Genomic DNA, 26,538 nt, shown 5'->3' on the forward strand with positions numbered 1-26,538 from the left:
ATAACATCTCTCACATGAATAACATAGTGAATTTCAATGGCAGAGAAAGAGTATAAACACCCCAAACCTCATTAATTTACAGTGACCAAGGTCTTATATGGGATCTTCTAAACATTATGGTCCACCACTGAATATTTCCCAGGAACTTAGAGAACAGAAAACAGTTGGAAAACCATTGGATTGGTCACTCCCTTATCACTCCTAATGACACTTGGTCCAGTGATCAAAGCCTGGGCTAAAGGTGAGACTGGGGGCAAGTTTGGCCCTCAAACGACTGGCCAGCATGGCCTTTCGCCCGACCCCAACCCCCCCCAACACACACACAAGGGGGAATGGTAGTGGTCTCTCTCCATCATCAGGTCCAGCTTCGTTTCCAAGCAGGGGAGAAGGACCTGGTGGCCCTCCAGAGGTTAAACGCTGGCCAGCCATCTGATCCCAACCTTTTGTTTGTTTATGATGGTTTATCTGGGCGGCCTGGCTGAGGTGGCCGGCTGACCTGTCTGGTGGGCTGGCTGGGACAAGCTAGGGGCGAGGGGAGAGGGGAGGGGGTTGTCAGGCCCCAGTGGGTGGCTTGGTCACTGAGGTGGGCAGCAGACTGATTGAGGAGTCTCAGCGAAATCCTGAAGATGAGGAGATAGTGAGGTGACCATTTCACTTGCAGTCTGATGAGTTCAGGAGGTCATAAACCTACTGAACCCCAACTGAACGGAGCACATCATAGAAGCACAAGCATAATGCTCGATTTGGATCATCCAAAGGCTAAAGTATTATAAAATGGAGAAGTCGATGATCTCATATTTATGACTTATCAATATTAATGCAGTCATTGGATTAATATAAGACCAATTCATCTCATTCCACACAACACCCCTAATTCTATCAATTCCATCTGCATTTTTATTAGTTAGTCGAGTGGTCCGTGATGACGGATTATCAAAAGAGGTTGAAGAGCAGATAATAATAATAATATGCCATTTAGCAGACGCTTTTATCCAAAGCGACTTACAGTCATGCGTGCATACATTTTTTTTGTGTATGGGTGGTCCCGGGGATCGAACCCACTACCTTGGCGTTACAAGCGCCGTGCTCTACCAGCTGAGCTACAGAGGACCACAGATGATGTGCAAGCTGCTGTGGTCAGGTCACCTGGCTGCCCAGGGTTCATCTGCAAGTCAAATATTTGTCCTGTCACATGGAGGTGATGGAAAAGGTGCATCTAAAACCTCAGCAAACTCCAACGGTGAGGAGTGATGCCAGTTATGGCGACAAAAATGCCCTCTGCTTGTCCCGAGCCTTCAAATAAGACCACAGGCTCAACACAGTGGATGGTGGACCATTATATCATACAGGTATGTTGCAAGATCAATACCATTGATCAACAGCGTTGATTTATAATAAACAATGTTCAAATGCAAAATAAACTAAATAACATATGCAGCAAACAGAGGTAAATTGGTTGTCTACCCTCAGCTCAGCAGCATATAGAAAAATTATGCATATAGTCTATATTTGTGCTGCACTTCCAGTTACCTTTGACAGGTGTTGAGTGTAAAGTGGACTATAGACAGAAAGATAGCAAGATGTGACAAGACAGCTGACATTTCTCTGATAATTGAAATGCATATCCACAGCCTGGAGTCCTATACAAATATAATAATTAAAATCAGTTCACATGGTTTTAAGAAATTAACTTGGTGAGAAGATAATGAACATATTAACATGAAAATGTGTGTGAAGTTTGTGATAAATGTTACAAAACTGCATCCAATAACTTTCTACGGAACGCTCTTCTTGAGGAGCTTCTGAGATTTATTTTCAGACGACTTGTGAATCCAGGCCAAAATCATTCATATACCAAAACAAAAGGAAAAGTGCAATAAAAAAATGAAATAATTTGGAAGACATTTACAATAGGGAAAAAACGGTAGCGCTTAACAAATACTTAATAAGTATCATGAGAAAACACTTTTCCATCAAGGAATTATCTCTGCAGTGCATATAAAACATAGCATCAATCAGCTATTTGTTAATTTTCTTAGTCAGCATCCTCACTGAGGTAATGCCATTCTTCCTAGTCCTGTATTCACTTTGCGACAAATCTGGTTGTCATTGAGGTGATAAATAGAAAATTCTGTTCACTTCACTGATGGAGACATCCTTTAATCTGGGTATGGCCCTCTTCTGGCAGTCATCTATCCGCTGACCTCTGGCATAGACATCTGTTCGACAATAAGGTAGGCTATAGGTTACAGTGAAGGTTACTAGATTAAGAGAGACAGATATTAGAAAACCTAATAGAAAACAAATCCATGGTACAAAATCCTGTAGCGCTAAAAACTTCTAGGTAGTAAATACTGTCGTGTGTTAGCCTAATTGTTTTATGATATACAATTATGGAGTTGAGTTTCCTTTCTTGGCCATGACTTACTACAAAACATTTTTATTTTCATCTCAAATGGGACTTCTTGGTTTAAAACAGGGACAAAGATAGGAATTCACAACAGTAGAGTGATTGTAGAACCTTCCAGACATCTGGAGGAACCAGATGAACCTGATGCTTACCTGTTATGTTGTCCACTGAGCTGAGTGGAGCAGTGTTAATCATGTTCACCCCAAACAACATGACTACACAGACTACTACTGCAGCCAGCAGATAGATTGGCACAGCAACAGCCCAATACCTACAGAGACAGCAGATGGTACAAAAAATACAAAAACGAATCAAATAAAATTTTATTGGTCACATACACATATTTAGCAGATGTTTTGCAGGTGTAGCGAAATGCTTGTGTTCCTAGCTCCAACAGTGCAGTAGTATCTAACAATTCACAACAATACACACAAATCTAAAAGTAAAAGAATGTAATTAAAAAATATATAAAATATTAGGACGAGCAATATCGGAGTGGCATAGACTAAAATACAGTAGAACAGAATACAGTTTATACATATGAAATGAGTAAAGCAGTATGTAAACATTATTAAAGTGACTAGTGTTCCATTAAAGTGGCCAGTGATTCCATGTCTATTTATATAGGGCAGCAGCCTCTAAGGTGCAGGGTTGAGTAACCGGGTGGTAGCCGGCTAGTGATGGCTCACGACCATCTTGGGTAATATACAAAATACAGGTCTCAAGGAAAAAGATTAGCCGAACGTCAATAAATTCAGTATTGTAGCTCTACCTGATATAATGATGTATTATTTTTCTATATGGATTATTAGGTAAATCATGAACATGTTCAGTGGACTCATTTCGATTAACTTACTTTTGAGGCCAGTAAGTAAGCCCTATTGAATGAAGCCATTCATCTGGTACATAGGCCCACACCAAATACAAAACTGCAGAACGAGCAGAAATGGGTCAAAAACATAAAGTACATAAAAAATTCAGATTGACACTACATTTGAGAGCACATTTGGCATTTTCACATAGCCTACAGAGAATAATATGGTATTGAATCCCCAACTTCAACAGTCATTGCCTTAAACAGACTAAACACAAAGAACATATAACTGGGACTTACAGAAGCCAAATTGTGAGCCAAGGAACAGAACAAAGCCGTAGATGGCCCTTTCTGGCAGGGGGGAGGGAGAATTTTCCACCATGACAATCTGAATCCACACAGAAAAGAGAGATGAGATAGAGGTAAATATGACACAGCTGAATTGATTGGTTATAACAGGCTAATGTATGATTAGAGATATTCACCACAACAACAGCACGCTTCGTTCGAAGATACAGTAACTGTACGCTTTTTCGTAGGGCTAGGAAGGGAAATTCAGAACCATCTTCTAAATCTTGTAACCGTCTTTATTATTTAGCTACGCTTCTTCTTCATCTGTGGGGTTTATGGCGGACAACATCCAAAACTTTATCTACGCTACATTCCGGAAGTGGATGTCTGTAACTTTGTCATGTGACTTCAAACGTAAGCGAGGGGGGGATGTTTGCACTAGCTATATCGTAAAAATTCATTAAAACAAAAATTAGCTTTTAATTTAAGGGTAGGGTTAGGCATACGGTTATCAGTGTGGTTAAGGTTTAAAACACAATTTTAAGAAGATAAATTGTCCAAATAGGCGGGGACTGCTTATTTATGTATTTGGCTGGGAAACTAACAACTGATTAGAAATGCAAGCAACGCCTCCCCCTATGGTAAACTGATCATGTTGCGAGCCTTAAAATAGATTTGAAAATAATTTCAGGAAGTGAACAAGAAAGGCAAGTTGTGTGCACTGGCCCTTATTTTTTTTGTAGCTAGTGTACTTAATGGTCGTGATGTCGAGATAAAGTAGCTGAATGTTGTCTCGCGGCAAAGCCAGGAAAGAACGGTGCGTAGTTGCCAATCCCAGCCAAACTAGCTTGCTAACAAAATTAAATGAGCTAGCTAACGTTTGCTTCAGGTGAGGTTCGATGCTCTGGGGAATCAGCCAGATGTTTTTTCCCCCCACCGTAGTTAGACGGATGTAACTTTCCTATATATCATCTAGCTAACGTTATAGCTAGTTAGCTACTATTGGTAAGAAGCACAGTAACGTTACCAGAAAGCGAATTAACCAATTTTGTTGTAACGTTAGCACTTAACTAGACACGTTATTTGGACGCGGAACTATCACTTTTAGCTAACATTAGTTAGCGAGCTTAGCTCGTTTTAGCAGTCAATTCACCTGTGGTACGTTATTTTGGTACACGTTCGTTGAGTAATAGCTAGCTAGCTAACTTGGCTAGCTAGCTTGTCGAAATAATTAGCTAGCTAACGTTAACTCATGTAATGTTAGTTAGCTACTGTGTATTATCACGACTCAATCATGACATGATTGTTGTTGTTTCAGACTTACCAAAATGTCAGATTCAGACTCTGGTCCAGAGTTTGTGGACTACGATATCAGACACGGGGCGAAACTTGTGAGTAAAAAGGATGATTGACGTGTCATTAAATATTGACGTAAGACCGAAGAGAATACATATAAAATACATTTGAAAATGAACTACTAGTGCTATCATGTAGCAATACGTCATTAGACATTACATTATTAACAAAAATGTTCTTCCTCAGATCTATGAAAAAGACAGTCCCTTTGTAGCCCTGCAACCTCCAGGTAAGAAGTAGCTAGAACACTAGTTGTTTACACATATCTAGTACTGACACAAACACTAGCTAGTTGCTTGCACATAGTACTGACACTCACTGTGGTGGTTGGGAATGGGTATTGGGGCTGGACAGGTGTGACCCAGACCCTCCACTGTTTGAGACTACAAACATCCATTCAGATTGGGGGTGGCGATCGAGGGGTGATTGAGGATCAAATGGGGGGGACTAATATGTTCATCTGTATAACCCAAATTCTGTGTTTATGTCGCAGATTATATATATGAGCGATGGAATAAAATCCCTGTCTGTTTGAAAAAGAAAGCTGCCCAGCTGATGCATGTATCTGCCTTTTGGTACCACATTCTGCTTTGTCGAGAGAATCACAACACCACACGCTGGGCTGTGCAAGTGGGCTTCCTAGACTCAAAGTAAGGAGATAATTTTTTGAGTCATTTAACGCTCTTCCTTGCCACACGTTCTTTATTCCTTAGTACAGTGTGTTAAGACTCAAGTTCTCATTTCACCTTCTCTAGTTACGGCAATGACCTGAGTCTGAAGAGACTGCACAGGATAGAAATATTGGAAGCTATCCTCAGAGCGATGGAAAAAGGATGTGTAAGTTCCTTGTTACAATGAAAATGGCACCATACTGGAATTGCAATGTTGAATCTGAGAAGACTCATGTTGGCATTTGTTTTCTCTTCCAGTTATTTGAAGATCAGACGAGGCATATGATCTGGATAAGCAATAAGTTTAACTTGGTAAGAGGAATGCCTGCCTTTGCTTCATTTAAAAAAAAAATGCAAATATGATGCATCATCACTGCTTCCTCTTGCTCATATCTTACTCAATTTTTAGAGCAACATGGTTTAGTGCCCCTCTATTTTCTAATAAGGAAGTATCCACGCAGCACAGTAATTATTCATAAGAATACAAGAATGTTCTCTTCATGCCTGGGAAATGGCGCAAAATGCTCCTTAGTGTTTGTGAGGAAGCCAAAGGGTGGTGTGCCCATCTTCATTGGTTAAGAACTTCTCAGGAATAAATGTACACCCTGCTGACCCGGTACATACCCAGGAGAAAAGGAAACAGGAATGTCCTGTTTAGCGATTCTTAAATTTGAATCGCTGATTACGTTGGAGTCATTCCTCAACCTGATTTGTCACATGGAATATCTAGCAATCTGATGCACATGATTTTCCCATTATGACCCATTGCCGATTGGTGTGTTGGGCTGGGCGATATGGCCAAAATATAATATCACAATATTTTTCAGATTTATGGCATTATTTGGCAGTATTTTACATTTCTTAATAGTAAAAGTTCTAAATATGTTTTGTACATAGCGCAGGACCCTAACATAGCATCAAATTAATTCAAATGCTTTTAATGGGCTTTCTTCATTCTGATTTTTGTTTTATACTCAACCAAACTAGGACAAAACTGACAAAATAATCTAATTTGTAGTGCTAAATATATGAAAAGTTCTATCAAAATACCTTTTTATAGAGGTTATTGTAAAAATATACCTTAGAATACGATATATCGCCCAGCCCTAATTGTCATAAGACAATGGTAAAGATTATTAGTGTTTTGTTGACTGGTAACTCTCTGTGTTCAGCATGTGCTGGAGGTCCTGGACGACGCGATATGCTGGCTGGAGCGGACAGGAGAGCCCCGCATCAAGCAGCAGGTTCAGGAGCTGGGCCCCAGAGGGAACTGCTTTGCTGCTCTTCAACTCATCTTCGCTGAGTGTAAGAACCACTCAGTCAGGCAGTGTCCTCTATTGCTGTTCATATGGTGATCTGATGATGGACTGACTGTTTGAGCCTCAGACCGACATGTTTTTACAGCCTTCTCTCACAAAATATTAACCCACTGATGCCCAGTCAGGGCTTAGTGGTAGGTAGGTTAGAAAGGTAAAACGTGATAGGTAGGTTAGAGGCTGAAAGGTTACTGGGAAATAAAATGTCACATGGTTTATCCTACTCAGGAAACTTTATTTCTATTTTTTATTTTTTAGGGGGTACTCAGGAAACTTGGTTAGCAGTGAATGGTCCCAATATGAACATCATTAACCTCTTCTCTCATCAGATGCTCACTATACACAGGCCATGGGAGTCAGTAGGAAAAAAATTATGCGAGAGCTTGCACAGGGTCCCTGCCAATGGTCTATTGAGGTAAGAAGAAGCCTGTATTTGATCATATTTTGTCATCCTTGAAGGACCCAATGCCCTTGCCTAATTTTATCTTAAGATATTAAGATGGTCACAATTGTAGTCATCTGTTTTAGAAGATATACAGTGAGGGGAAAAAAGTATTTGATCCCCTGCTGATTTTGTACGTTTGCCCACTGACAAAGACATGATCAGTCTATAATTTTAATGATAGGTTTATTTGAACAGTGAGAGACAGAATAACAACAAAAAAATTCCAGAAAAACGCATGTCAAAAATGTTATGAATTGATTTGCATTTTAATGAGGGAAATAAGTATTTGACCCCTCTGCAAAACATGATTTAGTACTTGGTGGCAAAACCCTTGTTGGCAATCACAGAGGTCAGATGTTTCTTGTAGTTGGCCACCAGGTTTGCACACATCTCATTTTACATTTACATTTTAGTCATTTAGCAGACGCTCTTATCCAGAGCGACTTAGTTAGTGAATACATATTTTTGTATACTGGCCCCCCGTGGGAATCGAACCCACAACCCTGGCGTTGCAAACGCCATGCTCTATCAACTGAGCTACATTCCTGCCGGCCATTCCCTCCCCTACCCTGGACGACGCTGGGCCAATTGTGCGCCGCCCATGAGTCTCCCGGTCGCGGCCGGCTGCGACAGAGCCTGGATTCAAACCAGGATCTCTAGTGGCACAGTTAGCACTGCGATGCAGTGCCTTAGACCACTGCGCCACTCAGGAGTACAGTACTCAGGAGGGATTTTGTCCCACTCCTCTTTGCAGATCCTCTCCAAGTCATTAAGGTTTCGAGCCTGACGTTTGGCAACTCGAACCTTCAGCACCCTCCACAGATTTTCTATCGGATTAAGGTCTGGAGACTGGCTAGGCCACTCCAGGACCTTAATGTGCTTCTTCTTGAGCCACTCCTTTGTTGCCTTGGCCGTGTGTTTTGAGTCATTGTCATGCTGGAATACCCATCCACGACCCATTTTCAATGCCCTGGCTGAGGGAAGGAGGTTCTCACCCAAGATTTGACGGTACATGGCCCCGTCCATCGTCCCTTTGATGCGGTGAAGTTGTCCTGTCCCCTTAGCAGAAAAACACCCCCAAAGCATAATGTTTCCACCTCCATGTTTGACTGTGGGGATGGTGTTCTTGGGGTCATAGGCAGCATTCCTCCTCCTCCAAACACGGCAAGTTGAGTTGATGCCAAAGAGCTCGGTTTTGGTCTCATCTGACCACAACACTTTCACCCAGTTCTCTGAATCATTCAGATGTTCATTGGCAAACATCAGACGGTCCTGTATATATGCTTTCTTGAGCAGGGGGACCTTGCGGGCGTTGCAGGATTTCAGTCCTTCACGGCGTAGTGTGTTACCAATTGTTTTCTTGGTGACTATGGTCCCAGCTGCCTTGAGATCATTGACAAGATCCTCCCGTGTAGTTCTAGGCTGATTCCTCACCGTTCTCATGATCATTGCAACTCCACGAGGTGAGATCTTGCATGGAGCCCCAGGCCAAGGGAGATTGACAGTTCTTTTGTGTTTCTTCCATTTGCAAATAATCACACCAACTGTTGTCACCTTCTCACCAAGCTGCTTGGCGATGGTCTTGTAGCCCATTCCAGCCTTGTGTAGGTCTACAATCTTGTCCCTGACATCCTTGGAGAGCTCTTTGGTCTTGGCCATGGTGGAGAGTTTGGAATCTGATTGATTGCTTCTGTGGACAGGTGTCTTTTATACAGGTAGCCAGCTGAGATTAGGAGCACTCCCTTTAAGAGTGTGCTCCTAATCTCAGCTCGTTACCTGTATAAAAGACACCTGGGAGCCAGACATCTTTCTGATTGAGAGGGGGTCATGTGTTTTTCTGGATTTTGTTGTTGTTATTCTGTCTCTCACTGTTCAAAGAAACCTACCATTAAAATGATCGACTGATCATTTCTTTGTCAGTGGGCAAATGTACAAAATCAGCAGGGGATGAAATACTTTTTTCCCTCACTGTACTGTCTTTTTGTAATGGACTAAGCTGATCTTTAAGTTTTACACCAGTGGATTTGCCCGCGAGGGGATCCAATCCGGTCTGCGGGTGACTTGAGAGAGATATATATTTTTTTAGTGTTTTGGGGGGAAACTAACTTAATATACTTTAAAATGACTAAAATCGAAACTGTGTAGAAGTGATAATGGACCTACGGTGCCTATAGAAAGTCTACACCCGCTTTAACTTTTTTTACATTTTGCTGGTGTAAAATTAAATCTAAAAAGGTACTAAATTGGATGTTTTTTCCTACAGATCTACACAACCTACTCCACATTTTCAAAGTGAAAGAAAGTTATAAAATGTTTTCCTAATTATCTCACTGAAAATTAAAACTAGATCCCAGGGTTAGGTTTTCAGAATATTGAGGTGGGTTTTCCTCTAGCTTTTTACCTGGGCTTTGCTTCTTTTATATTTATTTTGATCCTGCAACTTCCCAGTCCCAGCCAATGACAAGTCTATCCATAACATGATGCTGCCGCCACAATACTTGAAAATAGAGAGGGTTTCACTCGGTTGTTGGATTGGATTTGATCCAACCCTGTAGTTTTTAATTTAGGCCAAAAAGTTCATTTATTTGCTGTTGTCTTGGAGTATTACTTAACAGCCTTGTTGCGAACAGAATGGTTGATTGAGTGGATTTAAAAAAAACACTGCTTTTCACTTTGTCATTGATGCCAGTAATATGGAGTGAATGCAATGTTTTGTATTTTCAAGTATTGTGGTGGCAGCATCATGTTATGGGCGTGCTTGTCACCGGCAGGGACTGTGGTGATTGTTAGGATGAAAATAAATATGAAAAGAGCAAATACCAGGTAAAAAGTTAAGGGGGTGGAGACTTTTCCAATTATGTTATTTAATATTATTATATTGTTAGTATTTTTTGTTGTTGAAAATGTTCAATAACTTTCTTTCACTTTGAAAAAATGGAGTATATTTGGATCTATTGGAAAAAAATCTAATTAAGCCCTTTTATAGATTTAATTTTTAAGGCAGCAAAAGTAGAGAAAAATGTGTGGGGTGTAGACTTTCTATAGGCACTCACTCATACAGTTTCTTGACTGTCCAGCTCGCTAATAATTAGCTAAATGAAAGCTAGCCTCGTCGATGTTAGTTCCCCTATATAGGGAACTTTGAGCAGTTCTGGACCGGTTCAGACTGATATTTTGGTGTACAAAGCGCTCTGTGAATTTCGTAGGGTCCAGTGCCTTATAGTGCCAGAAAGCTCCATCTGTCTGCTCTTCACTACCACTCTGTCGGCGGAGCTGACTTGAAGTGTCAGGTTTCCCAGCCAACAATTGCATAGGGAGTGACGTGTCACATTTTCTGGCTTATCCTGACAAAGAATCGATTTGCTCTCCCTCTGAGTGGCAGAGCCCATCCTGGGAGACTGTATATGGAAGGGGACTGTCTAGCAACTCCCAACAGTTGTGGTTTCATCTCGCTGTGATATTCTCTGCTGGATTTGCAGCTCTCAACATGAGAAAATACTCAATTTCATTGAATTGAAACACAACCACTTTCTCTTGGTCACATGGGGACGAAATTACTTTGTGCGTAAAGCTGAAGTTGTAACTAGTCTGCAGCAATTAGAATGGTGTCTCTGCGTCGCTCAGAGGAGGCTTGGCAGAAAATGCTCTCGTCAGTTACAGTGGGGAAAATTTTTTATTTAGTCAGCCACCAATTGTGCAAGTTCTCCCACTTAAAAAGATGAGAGAGGCCTGTAATTTTCATCATAGGTACACGTCAACTATGACAGACAAAATGAGAATTTTTTTCCAGAAAATCACATTGTAGGATTTTTAATGAATTTATTTGCAAATGATGGTGGAAAATAAGTATTTTGTCAATAACAAAAGTTTCTCAATACTTTGTTATATACCCTTTGTTGGCAATGACACAGTTCAAACGTTTTCTGTAAGTCTTCACAAGGTTTTCACACACTGTTGCTGGTATTTTGGCCCATTCCTCCATGCAGATCTCCTCTAGAGCAGTTATGTTTTGGGGCTATCGCTGGGCAACACAGACTTTCAACTCTCTCCAAAGATTTTCTATGGGGTTGAGATCTGGAGACTGGCTAGGCCACTCCAGGACCTTGAAATGCTTCTTACGAAGCCACTCCTTCATTGCCCGGGCGGTGTGTTTGGGATCATTGTCATGCTGAAAGACCCAGCCACGTTTCATCTTCAATGCCCTTGCTGATGGAAGGAGGTTTTCACTCAAAATCTCACGATACATGGCCCCATTCATTCTTTCCTTTACACGGATCAGTCGTCCTGGTCCCTTTGCAGAAAAACAGCCCCAAAGCATGATGTTTCCACCCCCATGCTTCACAGTAGGTATGGTGTTCTTTGGATGCAACTCAGCATTCTTTGTCCTCCAAACACGACGAGTTGAGTTTTTACCAAAAAGTTATATTTAGGTTTCATCTGACATTCTCCCAATCCTCTTCTGGATCATCCAAATGCACTCTAGCAAACTTCAGACGGGCCTGGACATGTACTGGCTTAAGCAGGGGGACACGTCTGGCACTGCAGGATTTGAGTCCCTGGCGGCGTAGTGTGTTACTGATGGTAGGCTTTGTTACTTTGGTCCCAGCTCTCTGCAGGTCATTCACTAGGTCCCCCGTGTGGTTCTGGGATTTTTGCTCACCGTTCTTGTGATCATTTTGACCCCACGGGGTGAGATCTTGCGTGGAGCCCCAGATCGAGGGAGATTATCAGTGGTCTTGTATGTCTTCCATTTCCTAATAATTTGCTCCCACAGTTGATTTCTTCAAACCAAGCTGCTTACCTATTGCAGATTCAGTCTTCCCAGCCTGGTGCAGGTCTACAATTTTGTTTCTGGTGTCCTTTTTACAGCTCTTTGGTCTTGGCCATAGTGGAGTTTGGAGTGTGACTGTTTGAGGTTGTGGACAGGTGTCTTTCATACTGATAACAAGTTCAAACAGGTGCCATTAATACAGGTAACGAGTGGAGGACAGAGGAGCCTCTTAAAGAAGAAGTTACAGGTCTGTGAGAGCCAAATCTTGCTTGTTTGTAGGTGACCAAATACTTATTTTCCACCATAATTTGCAAATAAATTCATTAAAAATCCTACAATGTGATTTTTCTGGATTTTTCTCAATTTGTCTGTCATAGTTGACGTGTACCTATGATGAAAATTACAGGCCTCTCTCATCTTTTAAGTGGGAGAACTTGCACAATTGGTGGCTGACTAAATACTTTTTTCCCCCACTGTATATGAAATGGGGAGCCGAAATTGTAGTCACTAAATATGATAATTAAGGCGATATAGTAAGTCCTTTATCATTTGATTGTTGCTATATTTAGAAGGCATTTGTCATTCCACTTTTGTTGAATAGATTTTATATATATATTTTCATAATATTTGTACTTGAGGTTGTGTCCTCAAGTGTGTACACCTCAGCAATTTATAACTATTTTCACCAGAAAGGTGAGGTCCAGTCCTTTCTAGAACTATGCAGCATTACTAATTATGGTTTATGGCCATCTCCATTTAGGGGGAAATCAAAATGTTGCATGATCAGTCAGGGGGCATCAAATTCCAAAATTGATGGCTGAGCAAATTTACCAGATTTTCAGTACGGCCCTCCCTCCGGACCACGTTGAAGACCGACTGCGGCCCCCGCGGCAAAATGAGTTTGACAACCCTGATTTACACAAACCTTCCTCTGGATTTACATTACATTAATTATGTAAGTTGTGGTGACATGTTTTTTCTATTTAGATATTTTTTAAAGAGGCTTTTTTTTCTTTTCTTATTTCCTCAGAAAAGTGAAGAGATGAAGGCTAAAGGAAATGATCAGGTTCAGAAAAATAAGTATGATGCAGCAGTCAAGTGTTACTCAAAAGCCATCAAATACCAGTAAGTGATATTTTTTGTTTTAAAGGCCCAGTGCAGTGAAAAATGTGATTGTCCTGTGTTTAAAAAAATATATATATTTCCACACTGAGGTTGGAATAATATTGTGAAAATGATGATTCCCCCTTTAGTGTAATAGCTGTTTGAAAAGACTGCCTGAAATTTCATCCTGTTTTGCTGGGTTGAAGTTTTGGTCAGCCTGGTGACATCAACAGGTGGTACATTAGTTAATAGACCAATAAAGTTACAAATCTTTCTGCCAATAATGGCTAGTTTTCCGTTTTCCCCTCTCAACTCAGACCACTCCCAGACAGTCCTAGCAAAATTCTTGCTTGAGAAATTGCTCTTTGCTAAGAAGCTATTTTTGTTTTTGACCATTTTAATTAAAAACAATCACAATAAGGTACTTAACTGTTACCCAGAAATTATTTGATATTGAGAAAAAAATTGCACCTTTTTAACATGGTGCCTTTAGAAATTATTCACACCCCTTGACTTTTTCCACATTTTGTTACAAAGTGGGATTTTTTTGTAAAATCAAACACTATCTTGCTTAGATAAGTATTCAACCCCCTGAGTCAATACATGTTAGAATCACCTTTAGCAGCAACTACAGCTGTCTCTCTATGCGCTTTGCACACCTGAATTGGACAATGTTTGCCCATTATTCTTAAAATAAATCTTCAAGTGCCCTCAAGTTGGTTGTTGATCATTGCTAGACAGTCATTTTCATGTTTTGACATATTTTTTCAAGTAGATTTTAAGTCAAAACTGTGACTGTGCCACTCAGGAACATTAAATGTAGTCTTGGTAAGCAACTCCAGTGAGGGGAAAAAAGTATTTGATCCCCTGCTGATTTCGTACGTTTGCCCACTGACAAAGAAATGATCAGTCTATAATGTTAATGGTAGCTTTATTTGAACAGTGAGAGACAGAATAACAACAACAAAATCCAGAAAAACGCATGTCAAACATTTTATAAATTGATTTGCATTTTAATGAGGGAAATAAGTATTTGACCCCCTCTCAATCAGAAAGATTTCTGGCTCCCTGGTGTCTTTTATACAGGTAACGAGCTGAGATTAGGAGCACACTCTTAAAGGGAGTGCTCCTAATCTCAGCTGGCTACCTGTATAAAAGACACCTGTCCACAGAAGCAATCAATCAATCAGATTCCAAACTCTCCACCATGGCCAAGACCAAAGAGCTCTCCAAGGATGTCAGGGACAAGATTGTAGCCCTAAACAAGGCTGTAATGGGCTACAAGACCATCGCCAAGCAGCTTGGTGAGAAGGTGACAACAGTTGGTGCTATTATTTGCGAATGGAAGAAACACAAAAGAACTGTCAATCTCCCTCGGCATGGGGCTCCATGCAATGAGTTGCAATGATCATGAGAACGGTGAGGAATCAGCCCAGAACTACACGGGAGGATCTTGTCAATGATCTCAAGGCAGCTGGGACCATAGTCACCAAGAAAACAATTGGTAACACACTACGCCGTGAAGGACTGAAATCCTGCAGGTCCCCCTGCTCAAGAAAGCACATATACAGGCCCGTCTGAAGTTTGCCAATGAACATCGGAATGATTCAGAGGAGAACTGGTTGAAAGTGTTGTGGTCAGATGAGACCAAAATCGAGCTCTTTAGCATCAACTCGCCGTGTTTGGAGGAGGAGGAATGCTGCCTATGACCCCAAGAACACCATCCCCACCGTCAAACATGGAGGTGGAAACATTATGCTTTGGGGTTGTTTTTCTGCTAAGGGGACAGGACAACTTCACCGCATCAAAGAGACGATGGACGTGGCCATGTTCCGTCAAATCTTGGGTGAGAACCTCCTTCCCTCAGCCAGGGTATTGAAAATGGGTCTTCCAGCATGACAATGACCCAAAACACACGGCCAAGGCAACAAAGGAGTGGCTCAAGAAGAAGCACATTAAGGTCCTGGAGTGGCCTAGCCAGTCTCCAGACCTTAATCCCATAGAAAATCTGTGGAGGGAGCTGAAGGTTCGAGTTGCCAAACGTCAGCCTCGAAACCTTAATGACTTGGAGAAGATCTGCAAAGAGGAGTGGAACAAAATCCCTCCTGAGATGTGTGCAAACCTGGTGGCCAACTACAAGAAACGTCTGAACTCTGTGATTGCCAACAAGGGTTTTGCCACCAAGTACTAAATCATGTTATGCAGAGGGGTCAAATACTTATTTCCCTCATTAAAATGCAAATCAATTTATAACATTTTTGACAAGCGGTTTTCTGACTTTTTTTGTTATTCTGTCTCTCACTGTTCAAATAAACCTACCATTAATATTATAGACTGATCATGTCTTTATCAGTGGGCAAAAGTTCAAAATCGGCAGGGGATCAAATACTTTTTTCCCTCACTGTATATTTGGCCTTGAGTTTTAGGTTATTGTCCAGCTGAAAGGTGAATTTGTCTCAGTGTCTGTTGGAAAGCAAACTGAACCAGGTTTTCATCTAGGATTTTGCCGTTTATTTTTATCCCCCCAAAAAATTCCCTAGTCCTTGCCGATGACAAGCATACCCATGACCTGATGCAGCCACCACCATGCTTGAAAATATGAATAGTGGTACTCGGTGTTGTGTTGGATTTGCCCCAAACATAACACTTTGTGTTCATGAGAAAAAGTTCAAATGTTTTGCAGTATTACTTTAGTGCCTTGATGCATGTTTTGGAATATTTTTCTTCTGTACAGGCTTCCTTCTTTTCACCCTGTCATTCATGTTAGTATTGTGGATTAACAATAATGTTGATCAAATCAAATCAAATTTTATTGGTCACATGCGCCGAATACAACAGGTGCAGACATTACAGTGAAATGCTTACTTACAGCCCTTAACCAACAGTGCATTTATTTTTAACAAAAAAAGTAAAAATAAAACAACAAAAAAAGTGTTGAGCAAAAAAAGAGCAGAAGTAAAATAAAATAACAGTAGGGAGGCTATATATACAGGGAGGTACCGTTGCAGAGTCAATGTGCGGGGGCACCGGCTAGTTGAGGTAGTTGAGGTAATATGTACATGTGGGTAGAGTTAAAGTGACTATGCATAAATAATTAACAGAGTAGCAGCAGTGTAAAAAGCTAAGATCCATCCTCAGTTCTCTTATCACAGCCATTTAAACTCTGTAAACCAATATGACAGAGATTGAAGAATTTTGAAAATAATAATGGGCAGATGTTGCACAACCCAGGTGTGAAAAGCTCTTCGACTTACCCAGAAAGACTCAAAGCTGTAATCGCCGCCAAATATGCTTCTACAAAGTATTGACTCAGGGGTGTGACTACTTATGTAAGTGAGATTTCTGTATTTCATTTTCAAATAAAATGTCACTGTCATTATGGGGTATTGTGTGTAAATGGGTGGTGGGGGGGTCAATTTAATCCATTTTGAATTCCGGCTGTAACACAATGTGGAATAAGTCAAGGGGTATGAATACTTTCTGAAGGCACTAAGTGTGTGATTGTATCCCATGTTGTCTTTGATCTGTGCATTACCTTTTCCCAATTAATTATTGTCCCTGGTTTCATGATACCCAATTGGTGCATTTCCACTAAGGATTTACCCCAGTGTTTAACAAAAAAGCATCAGACTTTTGTGCTTCCAAGGCCCGGCTCCTGGGACTCACTGTACCATGGCCTCAGTTCACCTGCTCTGTCTTGGGGCCAAGGCAAGGCCGCAGGGGCTTTTCGGGTGTCGTTACCATAACAATGGCTAACTGTGAACATGGATTTAGACCTTTGACGGTTAACACCTCACAAAGCAACTGTTTTGACTATGCACAGATTGTTGGTTCTGCTCTTCAAGTCTTCACTGTCAGCCCTATATTGCAACACAATTTCTCTAGTATAACATCAGGGTGAATACACTGGTGTTACAGTCCATTGGCCAGTGAAAGGCTTGTTATGGCTCACATCAACACAATCATCCCAGACACACTGGACCCACTCCACTTCGCAAAAACCGCCCCAACAGACCCACAGATGACACAATCTCTATTTCACTCCACACTGCCCTCACCCAGCTGGACAAAAGGAATACCTATGTAAGAATGCTGTTCAATGACTACAACTCAGCATTCGACACCATAGTCCGTTCTGAGCTCATCGCCAAGTTCAGGACCCTGGAAATGAACACCTCCCTCTGCAACTGGATCCTGGACTTCCTGACGGGCTGCCCCAGGCGGTGAGGATAGGCAACAACACATCCGCCACATTGACCATCAACACGGGGGGCACCTCGGGGGTGTGCTTAGTCCCCTCCTGTACTCTCTGTTCACCCACGACTGCGTGGCTGCGCATGACTCCAACACCATGAAGTTGGCTGACGACACAACAGTGGTAGGACTGATCACAGATGATGAGGCGGCCTATAAGCAGGTCGTCAGACCTGGTAGTGTGGTGCCAGGACAACAACCTCTCCGTAAGTGTCAGCAAGACAAAGGTACTGATCGTGGACTACAGGAAACTGAGGGGAGAGCACGCCCCCATCCACATCAATGGGGCTGTAGTGGAGCTGGTCGAGCGCTTCAAGTTCCTCGGTGTCCACATCACTAAGGAATTAACATGGTCCACACAGTCATGAAGGGGGCATGACAATGCCTCTTCCCCCTCAGAAGGCTGAAAAGATTTGGTATGGGCCCTCGGATCCTCAATGTTCTACAGCTGCACTATTGAGAGTATCTTGACTGGCTGCGTTTGCTTGGTACGGCAACTGCAAGGCACTACAGAGGGTTGGTGAGTACATCACTGTGGCCTAGCTCCCTGCCATCCAGGACCTCTATACCAGGCGGTGTCAGAGGAAGGACAAAGTTTGACTCCAGCCACCCAAGCCATAGACTGTTCTCTCGGCTACCACACGGCAAGTCTGGAACCAACAGGACCCTGAACAGCTTCTACCCCCATGCCATAAGACTGCTAAACAAGACTGCTAAATAGCTAATCAAATAGCTACCCGGACTTCTTGAATTGACCCTTTCTTGAACTAACTCGTTTGCACTGACTCTATGCGCACACACTCTGGAATCTACCCACATACTGACACCCCAACACACATACACCGAGTATACTAAACATTTAAAACACCTGATCTTTCCATGATACACGGACCAGGTGAATCCAGGTGAAAGCAATGACCCTTATTGATGTCACTTGTTAAATCCATTACAAGACGGGTTGTAGAAGGATTTTTAAGCCTTGAGACAATTGATACAGGGACTGTGTATGTGTGCCATTGAGGGTGAATGGGCAAGACAAAATATTTATGTGCCTTTTGAACGGGGTGTGGTAGTAGGTGCCAGGTGCACCAGTTTGTGGCAAGAACTGCAACGCTGCTTGGTTTTTCATGCTCAACAGGTTCCCGTGTGTATGAAGAATGGTCCACCACCCAAAGGACATCCAGCCAACTTGACACAACTGTGGGAAGCATTGGGAGTCAACATGGGCCAACATCCCTGTGGACCGCTTTTGACACCTTGTAGAGTCCATGCCCTGACAAATTGAGGCTGTTCTGACACCTTGTAGAGTCCATGCCCTGACAAATTGAGGCTGTTCGGGAGGAGGAGGAGGAGGAGGAGGAGGAGGAGGAGGAGGAGGAGGAGGAGGAGGAGGAGGAGGAGGAGGAGGAGGAGGAGGAGGAGGAGGAGGAGGAGGAGGAGGAGGAGGAGGAGGAGGAGGGAGGGAGGAGGAGGAGGAGGAGGAGGAGGGAGGAGGAGGAGGAGGAGGAGGAGGAGGGGTTAACTTGGTGTGCATGTACACACTGAGTATAACAAACATTAGGAACACTGTCCTAATATGGAGTTGCACCCCCTCTCTTCCCCTTGTGTCCTCAGAACAGCCTCAATTCAGAAACCCTGATACAGCAGATATTTTTTTAAAGGACCAAAGAGTTTGGTCTGCTTCGTTTGTTCATTTTTGGCATGTAAATAAATATTGTGGTACTGGTATCGTTCCGGGCCCTAATTATCAAACCTGTTGCCTAGTCACTTTATCCCTACCTATATGTACATAGCTACTTGAATTACCCCTGTACAGCAACTTGGTACTGGTAACCCCTGTATATAGCCATGTTATTTTACTCGTTATTGTTATTCACAGTGTATTTATAAATCGGCACTATTTCTATATGTATTTGTTTTATCTTTTAACTTTTGGAAAAGTACCTGTAATTTAGCCTTTCACTGTTAGTTTACACCTGTTGTTTACGAAGCATGTGACCCAATAAAATTTGATTTGGATTTGACAGTCAAATCAGTAGTATACATGTTATTGTCCCTGGTACCTTTTGACTTCAACATGTGTCCTGTGACTAACACCCTCCCAGCTGAGAATGTCAATTAATGGAGCCATAAATGTCTCTGAAGTGTAAGTCACTCTTGGACAACCTATCATCACTATCTTTCCCATTTGGTTTGTCAAAATAGGCCAGAATTGCGTAGTTTGTCAACTTCTAAACAATCATATTTTTGTATGTCGTTGAATGAATTCTTGTTTGATAACATAATCCTATCTATTTTTCAGCCCTGAAAACTACATTATCTATGGGAACAGAGCACTTTGCTATATTCGTAGTGAAAAATATCTGTAAGTCCTTCACAAACTATAAACAAACCTGTTTTGTATAGGACACTGTTACACAGACCCGTTATGTTTAATGATCAATGGCATAATTTCTTTGTTGCAGAAAAGCTGTTGGTGATGGAAAACGAGCCACTTTGATACAACCAGAGTGGGCAAAGGTAAGCTATGCTCCCACAGCCATGTCTGAATTTCCAATGAGATTTCCCTCAGTAGCTTCTCAAGCAAGGGTTATCAGAAAAATCTGAAGATCAAACCCTCTGATGGTGGGGAAATTAATACATTTTGACTGAGAAGCTAGCTAGTTCTATTGCTCAGAAATGAAAACTTTATTATCAGTGTGGAAACGTTTCATGAGGCATGAAATGTCTTAAGGAAACTTAAGTCTACAAAAATGATATGTGGAGTGGTTGCAATGGTATGTTAATGTCCACCAAAGTACCAACATTCCTAAAATGATGATGTCTATGTGTCGGTGAATGATGGTATCTTCCCCTGTGTGGCAGGGTCACTACCGGTACTGTGAGGCGTTGTTCCTCCTTGGGGAACACAAGCGGGCGGTGGCAGCCAACGAGTGGGCCCAGACTCTGTGCAAGGCTGACCCAGAGGGCATGAAGGACCTGCTGCAGCAACATACCAAGTTCAACATAGAGATGGAGAGCAAACGTCGCAGGGAAGAGGAGAGCAAAGGTAACAGGGAAACTCTCCTGCAGTCTTTATGCTTACACATAGAGGACCCAGGTGACCAACCTGAGTGCAGTTCTGTGGTACATTTGGAGACCCTATCTAGAACTTCATATTAAAACCAGTCGATCTTTTAGGAAACCAGATGAATTACAGGGACAAATTCTGGGGGGATTGTACTACCCGGCTCGCGGTTACCGAGACTAATTTGGGCCCTTGTAAAACTCCCTCCATGACAAATCAGAGGGATTGTAAAACTGTCATTAGCAGATGAATGTAACCCCCAACAAGAGCCTTCATGCTAAGAATGCAGCACCTCTTGTCATGAGACAGAGGCAACTCTGCCATATGTTGAGTGGCCATAAATTGTGATCATAACCAATAGTAAAAAGTGGGAGTGGCTAATCCTAACCCTGCCTCTATCAAGAAGACATGAAAAAGTTCAGTTCCTTTGGGGAGCTATGGAGAAGAAATGTCTTGTTTAGGTTGTGGTCAAACGGAAGTAGTCTACCTTGTTAGTTACAATGGCATGCCATTGGTTTACGGTATGTATTTCCTTTCATTGCTCTTGTAATCTGAGTCGTGGGTAGGTTGTGCTTGCTTTACCAGCTCTGTTCCTTCTTCAAAAGCAGGTTTTCCTCTTAATTGTTCTCAATTTAGAGTTGTTTGTTGGTAGGTCTCGTCTAGTTTTGCTAAATCATTCAATCCAAGTCTGTATGTAATGTGTGGTTTCTTTTCATGTATGCAAACTGTATTCATTTCTAGTTGGCAGACCGAATAAAACTGCAGCTAAGAAAGTTTCAAGTAAAAGGTATGTACGGTACCTTACTCAATGATGTTTACAAACCAACCACAATTATACATTTGTGGATCATTTAGAATTTGTGTAACCATTGTGTTTTACTGTAATCTACAGAACGGACAGTACCACCAGAGCAGACACTACAGAGTCACGACAACAGACTGATAAACCTGCCAGTAAGGTTGAGCCTTGCACTAATAGCACCGCTCCTGAGAACAAGGTCAGTTACTCAGACCTGGCCCTCAACTTTCACTACCCTAGTCTATGAATTACATTTAGGGGGTCCTCTTTTGTCCACAAAACAGTCCTCGCAAAGCGCAAAGATTCACTATGCAGAAATTGCTCCACCATTTCCTAGTTGATAAAATCCTAATAGTTCACCTAATTTCAGTTTTTATATGACAAATCAAGCAAGTATAGTGTAGAGCAGGGTTCTTCAATTCCGGTCCTGGAGGGCCGAAACACTTCTGTTTTTTATTTCTACCTGGTAGTTAATTGCACTCACCTGGTGTCCCAGGTCTGAATTAGCCCCTGATTAGAAGGAGAGGATGAAAAACAGAGGTGTTTCGGCCCTCCAGGACCGGAATTGAAGAACCCTGGTGTAGAGAATCATTGTACCATCTAAACCTCTGTGAAATATATTTTCCATAACCACAAATATTGTATTTTCAGCTGTTTGAAGCTGGTGTACAAAACCAAAAGTAAAAGACACAAAGATTTAACTAAAGAATGGTATTTATAGAAATAACGCACATAGAACAGATCTACCACTTCTTAGACTTGCTTTCAATTAGAATGACAGATCTATAACTCACATTTCTGTGAATTTTTGGGTTGCTCAAAAAGTTACATATTGCAGCGTTTAATCCAAAAGGCAGTTCAAGTACTGCAGCTGGTGATTGCTTTGTCGTGCACTGATCAGTGAGCTGTTTGATCAGCTATAGAATTGACCCCATCTCATGGACATTGTAATGTTTCTAAATAAATCATGTTGTGAGTAATACTGTTGGGGCTGTTTTGCAGTCCAAATATGTAATCCATAATGTTTTAGGAAATGTATATTTCTGATGATCTTTTCATGTCACCAAACCCAGTGCTCAGGAGTCAAGGTGGAAAGTCTGACACAGCCAGGTAAGTTTTTTGCTGCTATTTCTGCTTTGCTCAAACTAATATAAAGGTCTTCTGTTAAGGTTGAAATAAATAGGATCAAATTGTTTAGCTATTGAATTAAATTCAATGCAGCTTTTTAGGTACCTCTAGAAATGCTGTTGAAAAAAGTATTATGTCAGCACCTACCACATCCTGAATATTGCCCCACCTGTGTTGAACAATGACTAATACTGTTGCAACGCTGAGAACAAGTTAAGCCAGTTGTTGTCTTGCAGCCCATCATAACCTTGTGGTTGTTTTGACTTCCCTGAGCTGTTTCTTTAAGAGCACATATCACCACTTTCTCCAGAGTTGCTGGTTTTGTGAATGTTTTCTTTGCTGAAACTTATCGTTACTAACCCTTTTCTCCCTAGTGAAAGCTGAAGGGGGAGCACATTCAGTGGATAATGCAGAGGGGCCTAAAGAGACGAAAAGGTGAGTTTTATGATCGATTTGCTTACCAGGTTTGTAATACAATAGCCTTACTTCACTGCCAGACCAACAGACCAGAGCTTCTGTTGAGTGGGGAAGAAAGTTAGTGCAGTATATTGATCCCAAATGGACCTCTTCAGTGTAACGCAATGTTAATTAAAGTTGGTGCATATGAACAATATGACATCAAATTATGTTTTGGACAAACAATGTAGGCTATTTATCTGAAGCAACGGATCTGTTTTATTTCGCAACTGCTTTATTGAACCCAACCAAGAATCTGAATCGTTGTGTTAAATTGTCTATAGGAAAAGCACATAATGCACGTTCTTGAGAGGAATTGTTAGTTGACATTGGAAGTTCAGTGTGGTATGTGCATTCTTGCTTACTTGGTTAGTGCTTGAGGGTACTAGTCAAATAATGTTAAATAACTGCCTACAGTTCTGAGCACACTTTCATACTTGGGTGATTTCCTGTTTTTGGTCTGTCTCAAATCAAATCAAATTGTATTTGTCACATACACGTGTTTAGCAGATGTTATAGCGGGTGTAGCGAAATGCTTGTGCTTCTAGCTCTGACAGTGCAGTAATATCTAACAAGTAATATCTAACAATTTCACAACATATAGCCAATACATACAAAACTAGTAAGGAATGGGATTTAAGAATATATACATATATGGACAAGCAATGACAGAGCGGCATGGACTAAGATACAGTAGAATAGAATGCAGTATATACATATGAGACGAGTAGTGCAAGATATGTAAAAATTATTAAAGTGACTAGTGTTCCATTTCTTAAAGTGGCCAGTGATTTCAATAGGCAGCAGCAGCCTCTAATGTGCTAGTGATGGCTATTTAACAGTCTGATGGCCTTGAGATGGAAGCAGTTTTTCAGTCTCTCGGTCCCAGCTTTGATGCACATGTACTGGAGATGTTGTTTCCTACCTTCACCACCTGGGGGCGGCCCGTCAGGAAGTCCAGGACCCAATTGCACAGGGTGGGGTTCAGACCCAGGGCCCTGAGCTTAATGATGAGCTTGGAGGGTACTATGGTGTTGAATGCTGAGCTATAGTCAATGAACAGCATTCTTACATAGGTATTCCTCAAGTAACCAGCATTCAGTTTGAAACAGTTGGATATATTCAGTCACATTTGTGTACTCTGCAATTAACTACAGTAGGCTACTCGAAAAAGTATGAAAAATACTATAATCAGTTTTTTATTTTCAGTCAAATGGCTGATAAAAAGAGCAGCAAATCAGAGCCCATCGCTTCAGAGAAACCGAAAGGGAAGAGCAGAAACCAGCATTCAAAGGTACAGATTTGTTCTTGTGACAACGATGTCATGATGTTACAGCTCAGAGGGGTATACTACAAAGCAGAATCTGAGGTAACAGACCTAAATATTCTGAAATAACTTATTTTTTTAGGAAGATTACCTTGGAATGGTCATGGTCTAACTGACTCGACAACCAAAAACACAAGTTTATAGCTTTCAGAAAATCAAGTTATTTCTGGTTTATCAAAGTTAGCTGACTAACTCATTGATCCTGCTTTGTAGTATACCCCTCTGAAATAGAATTTCACATTTGATATCACAACACCAAACAAATGTTGGATGCATTTCCTGACTCTAATTTCCTGCCATAACTTTAACTTTCCCCCTCACAAATGGTATGCCCTTCATTATCAAAATATACTGTGGCCTCTCCTCCTCCCGCTAACCCACTATCTCCCTGGCTCTGAAACAGATTTTATATTCATCCCATTTAATTGGGTCCTTTTTACCACAAAGAACATGTCAACTAGGCTGATGCATGATTTCCTGAAGTAGTTTTCACCTATAAATGTGTGTTTCGAAACAACTTTGCAGGTTATTAGTGACTCATGGATACCCCTTCCCACTCAGATAATTTTTAAAAACAATTTTTTTTTTTTTGCATTTTTGTTAATTTTTATTTAAAAAAATTTTTGGGGGATGGATCAGCTTAATATTGCAGATTGTATCTTCTATCAATGTAATTGTCTGCATCACTTCCAATCCCCCATGTTTTTTTATATATATACTCCCCTTTATTACTTTTCAACCCCGCCATCCTTTCCCTACTTGGAGTAAATTAGTGAACAACAATGCCCAGGCCTCTACTTCCGATCTATACTTACTATCTACACCTTATGGACAGAGTTAATTTTACAATAATTCTATTATATATATTATTTTTTTTGCTCCTGAACTACTTCTACTCTCAACCTCTCCGATCATTTTCATGATGTCCATCCGGTTTGCTTCTATATGCCATATCTTTCTAACTGTGCTCTTTCCCAAAAGCTCCCAACATACAACCTATATACTTATTATGGACACAGTATGCTTACATTATTTACTCAGATGATCACAGTATGCTTACATTATTATCACTCAGATGATATTAGGCAGATCCGGAGACCCCAGTATGCGGGACTTGCTGGTGTCAGCTGTGCAGGATGCCCACACGGCCCTGGCCGACCAGCGATGCCGCAACGCAGAGCAGGCCTTCTCCCAGGCCCTCGTCATCCTGGAGACCAGCACACCAAAGGTACGGCACAAAGCCTGTCCCTCCCACCATCAGTGAAACCATTTAGAGAAGTGTGGTAAAGGAAGTGGGGCAACTTCAGCTCAATCTGTACTCCTTGGCAAAACCGCATTCAGAAGATATGTGCAATAGGAAAGGTGCAGCATAACAGGAAACTGGGCTTTGTTTAGAGAAACTGTTTAGGAGGGTTATTTTCTCAACCAAAAATAAATAAATATACACTGCTCAAAAAAATTAAGGGAACACTAAAATAACACATCCTAGATCTGAATGAATGAAATAATCTTATTAAATACTTTTTTCTTTACATAGTTGAATGTGCTGACAACAAAATCACACAAAAATTATCAATGAAAATCAAATTTATCAACCCATGGAGGTCTGGATTTGGAGTCACCCTCAAAATTAAAGTGGAAAACCACACTACAGGCTGATCCAACTTTGATGTAATGTCCTTAAAACAAGTCAAAATGAGGCTCAGTAGTGTGTGTGGCCTCCACGTGCCTGTATGACCACCCTACAACGCCTGGGCATGCTCCTGATGAGGTGGCGGATGGTCTCCTGAGGGATCTCCTCCCAGACCTGGACTAAAGCATCCGCCAACTCCTGGACAGTCTGTGGTGCAACGTGGCGTTGGTGGATGGAGCGAGACATGATGTGCTCAATTGGATTCAGGTCTGGGGAATGGGCGGGCCAGTCCATAGCATCAATGCCTTCCTCTTGCAGGAACTGCTGACACACTCCAGCCACATGAGGTCTAGCATTGTCTTGCATTAGGAGGAACCCAGGGCCAACTGCACCAGCATATGTTCTCACAAGGGGTCTGAGGATCTCATCTCGGTACCTAATGGCAGTCAGACTACCTCTGGCGAGCACATGGAGGGCTATGCGGCTCCCCAAAGAAATGCCACCCCACACCATGACTGACCCACCGCAAAACCGGTCATGCTGGAGGATGTTGCAGGCAGCAGAACGTTCTCCACGGCGTCTCCAGACTCTGTCACGTCTGTCACATGTGCTCAGTGTGAACCTGCTTTCATCTGTGAAGAGCACAGGGCGCCAGTGGCGAATTTGCCAATCTTGGTGTTCTCTGGCAAATGCCAA

At 41.7% G+C, this 26,538-nt stretch overlaps 2 protein-coding genes across 9 annotated transcripts in view; one reads left to right on the forward strand and one right to left on the reverse strand.

The window, feature by feature from the left end:
* Window positions 1–1,788: 1,788 nt before the first annotated feature.
* Window positions 1,789–4,921, reverse strand: LOC121579353 (phosphatidylinositol N-acetylglucosaminyltransferase subunit P). Of its 3 annotated transcripts, none has more exons than XM_041893876.1 (5): window positions 4,840–4,921; window positions 3,525–3,612; window positions 3,267–3,339; window positions 2,563–2,681; window positions 1,789–2,219 (listed from the first exon to the last, which is right to left on the reverse strand). In XM_041893876.1, exons 2-5 carry the CDS (start codon window positions 3,604–3,606, stop codon window positions 2,107–2,109), a joined length of 387 nt encoding a protein of 128 aa, XP_041749810.1. In that variant the 5' UTR covers window positions 3,607–3,612; window positions 4,840–4,921; the 3' UTR covers window positions 1,789–2,106. The 3 variants fall into 3 exon arrangements, with proteins under 3 accessions (XP_041749810.1, XP_041749809.1, XP_045080205.1); XM_041893875.1 differs by lacking the exon at window positions 4,840–4,921 and adding an exon at window positions 3,710–3,901; XM_045224270.1 differs by lacking the exon at window positions 4,840–4,921 and adding an exon at window positions 3,710–3,901 and having other exon boundaries at window positions 2,149–2,239.
* LOC121579355 (E3 ubiquitin-protein ligase TTC3) overlaps window positions 4,126–26,538 on the forward strand; it is a 55,588-nt gene continuing 33,175 nt past the window's right edge. For 4 of the 6 annotated variants that reach the window (XM_045224264.1, XM_045224268.1, XM_045224267.1 and 1 more), the window contains exons 1-18: window positions 4,126–4,332; window positions 4,834–4,906; window positions 5,058–5,100; window positions 5,365–5,521; window positions 5,627–5,708; window positions 5,801–5,854; window positions 6,715–6,847; window positions 7,188–7,273; window positions 13,105–13,199; window positions 19,735–19,797; window positions 19,898–19,952; window positions 20,298–20,481; window positions 21,241–21,286; window positions 21,392–21,497; window positions 22,372–22,408; window positions 22,801–22,861; window positions 24,092–24,176; window positions 25,285–25,437. In XM_045224264.1, the coding sequence (XP_045080199.1) occupies window positions 4,301–4,332; window positions 4,834–4,906; window positions 5,058–5,100; window positions 5,365–5,521; window positions 5,627–5,708; window positions 5,801–5,854; window positions 6,715–6,847; window positions 7,188–7,273; window positions 13,105–13,199; window positions 19,735–19,797; window positions 19,898–19,952; window positions 20,298–20,481; window positions 21,241–21,286; window positions 21,392–21,497; window positions 22,372–22,408; window positions 22,801–22,861; window positions 24,092–24,176; window positions 25,285–25,437 (1,545 nt within the window). In that variant the 5' untranslated portion in view covers window positions 4,126–4,300. Of the gene's footprint in view, window positions 4,333–4,431; window positions 4,521–4,546; window positions 4,674–4,833; window positions 4,907–5,057; window positions 5,101–5,364; window positions 5,522–5,626; window positions 5,709–5,800; window positions 5,855–6,714; window positions 6,848–7,187; window positions 7,274–13,104; window positions 13,200–19,734; window positions 19,798–19,897; window positions 19,953–20,297; window positions 20,482–21,240; window positions 21,287–21,391; window positions 21,498–22,371; window positions 22,409–22,800; window positions 22,862–24,091; window positions 24,177–25,284; window positions 25,438–26,538 lie in introns of those variants that run through there. The other 2 variants (XM_045224265.1, XM_045224266.1) reach the window with 2 other exon arrangements.

The sequence above is a fragment of the Coregonus clupeaformis genome, chromosome 13 (genome assembly GCF_020615455.1).
Source record: "Coregonus clupeaformis isolate EN_2021a chromosome 13, ASM2061545v1, whole genome shotgun sequence".
Taxonomy (NCBI): Eukaryota; Metazoa; Chordata; class Actinopteri; order Salmoniformes; family Salmonidae; genus Coregonus; species Coregonus clupeaformis.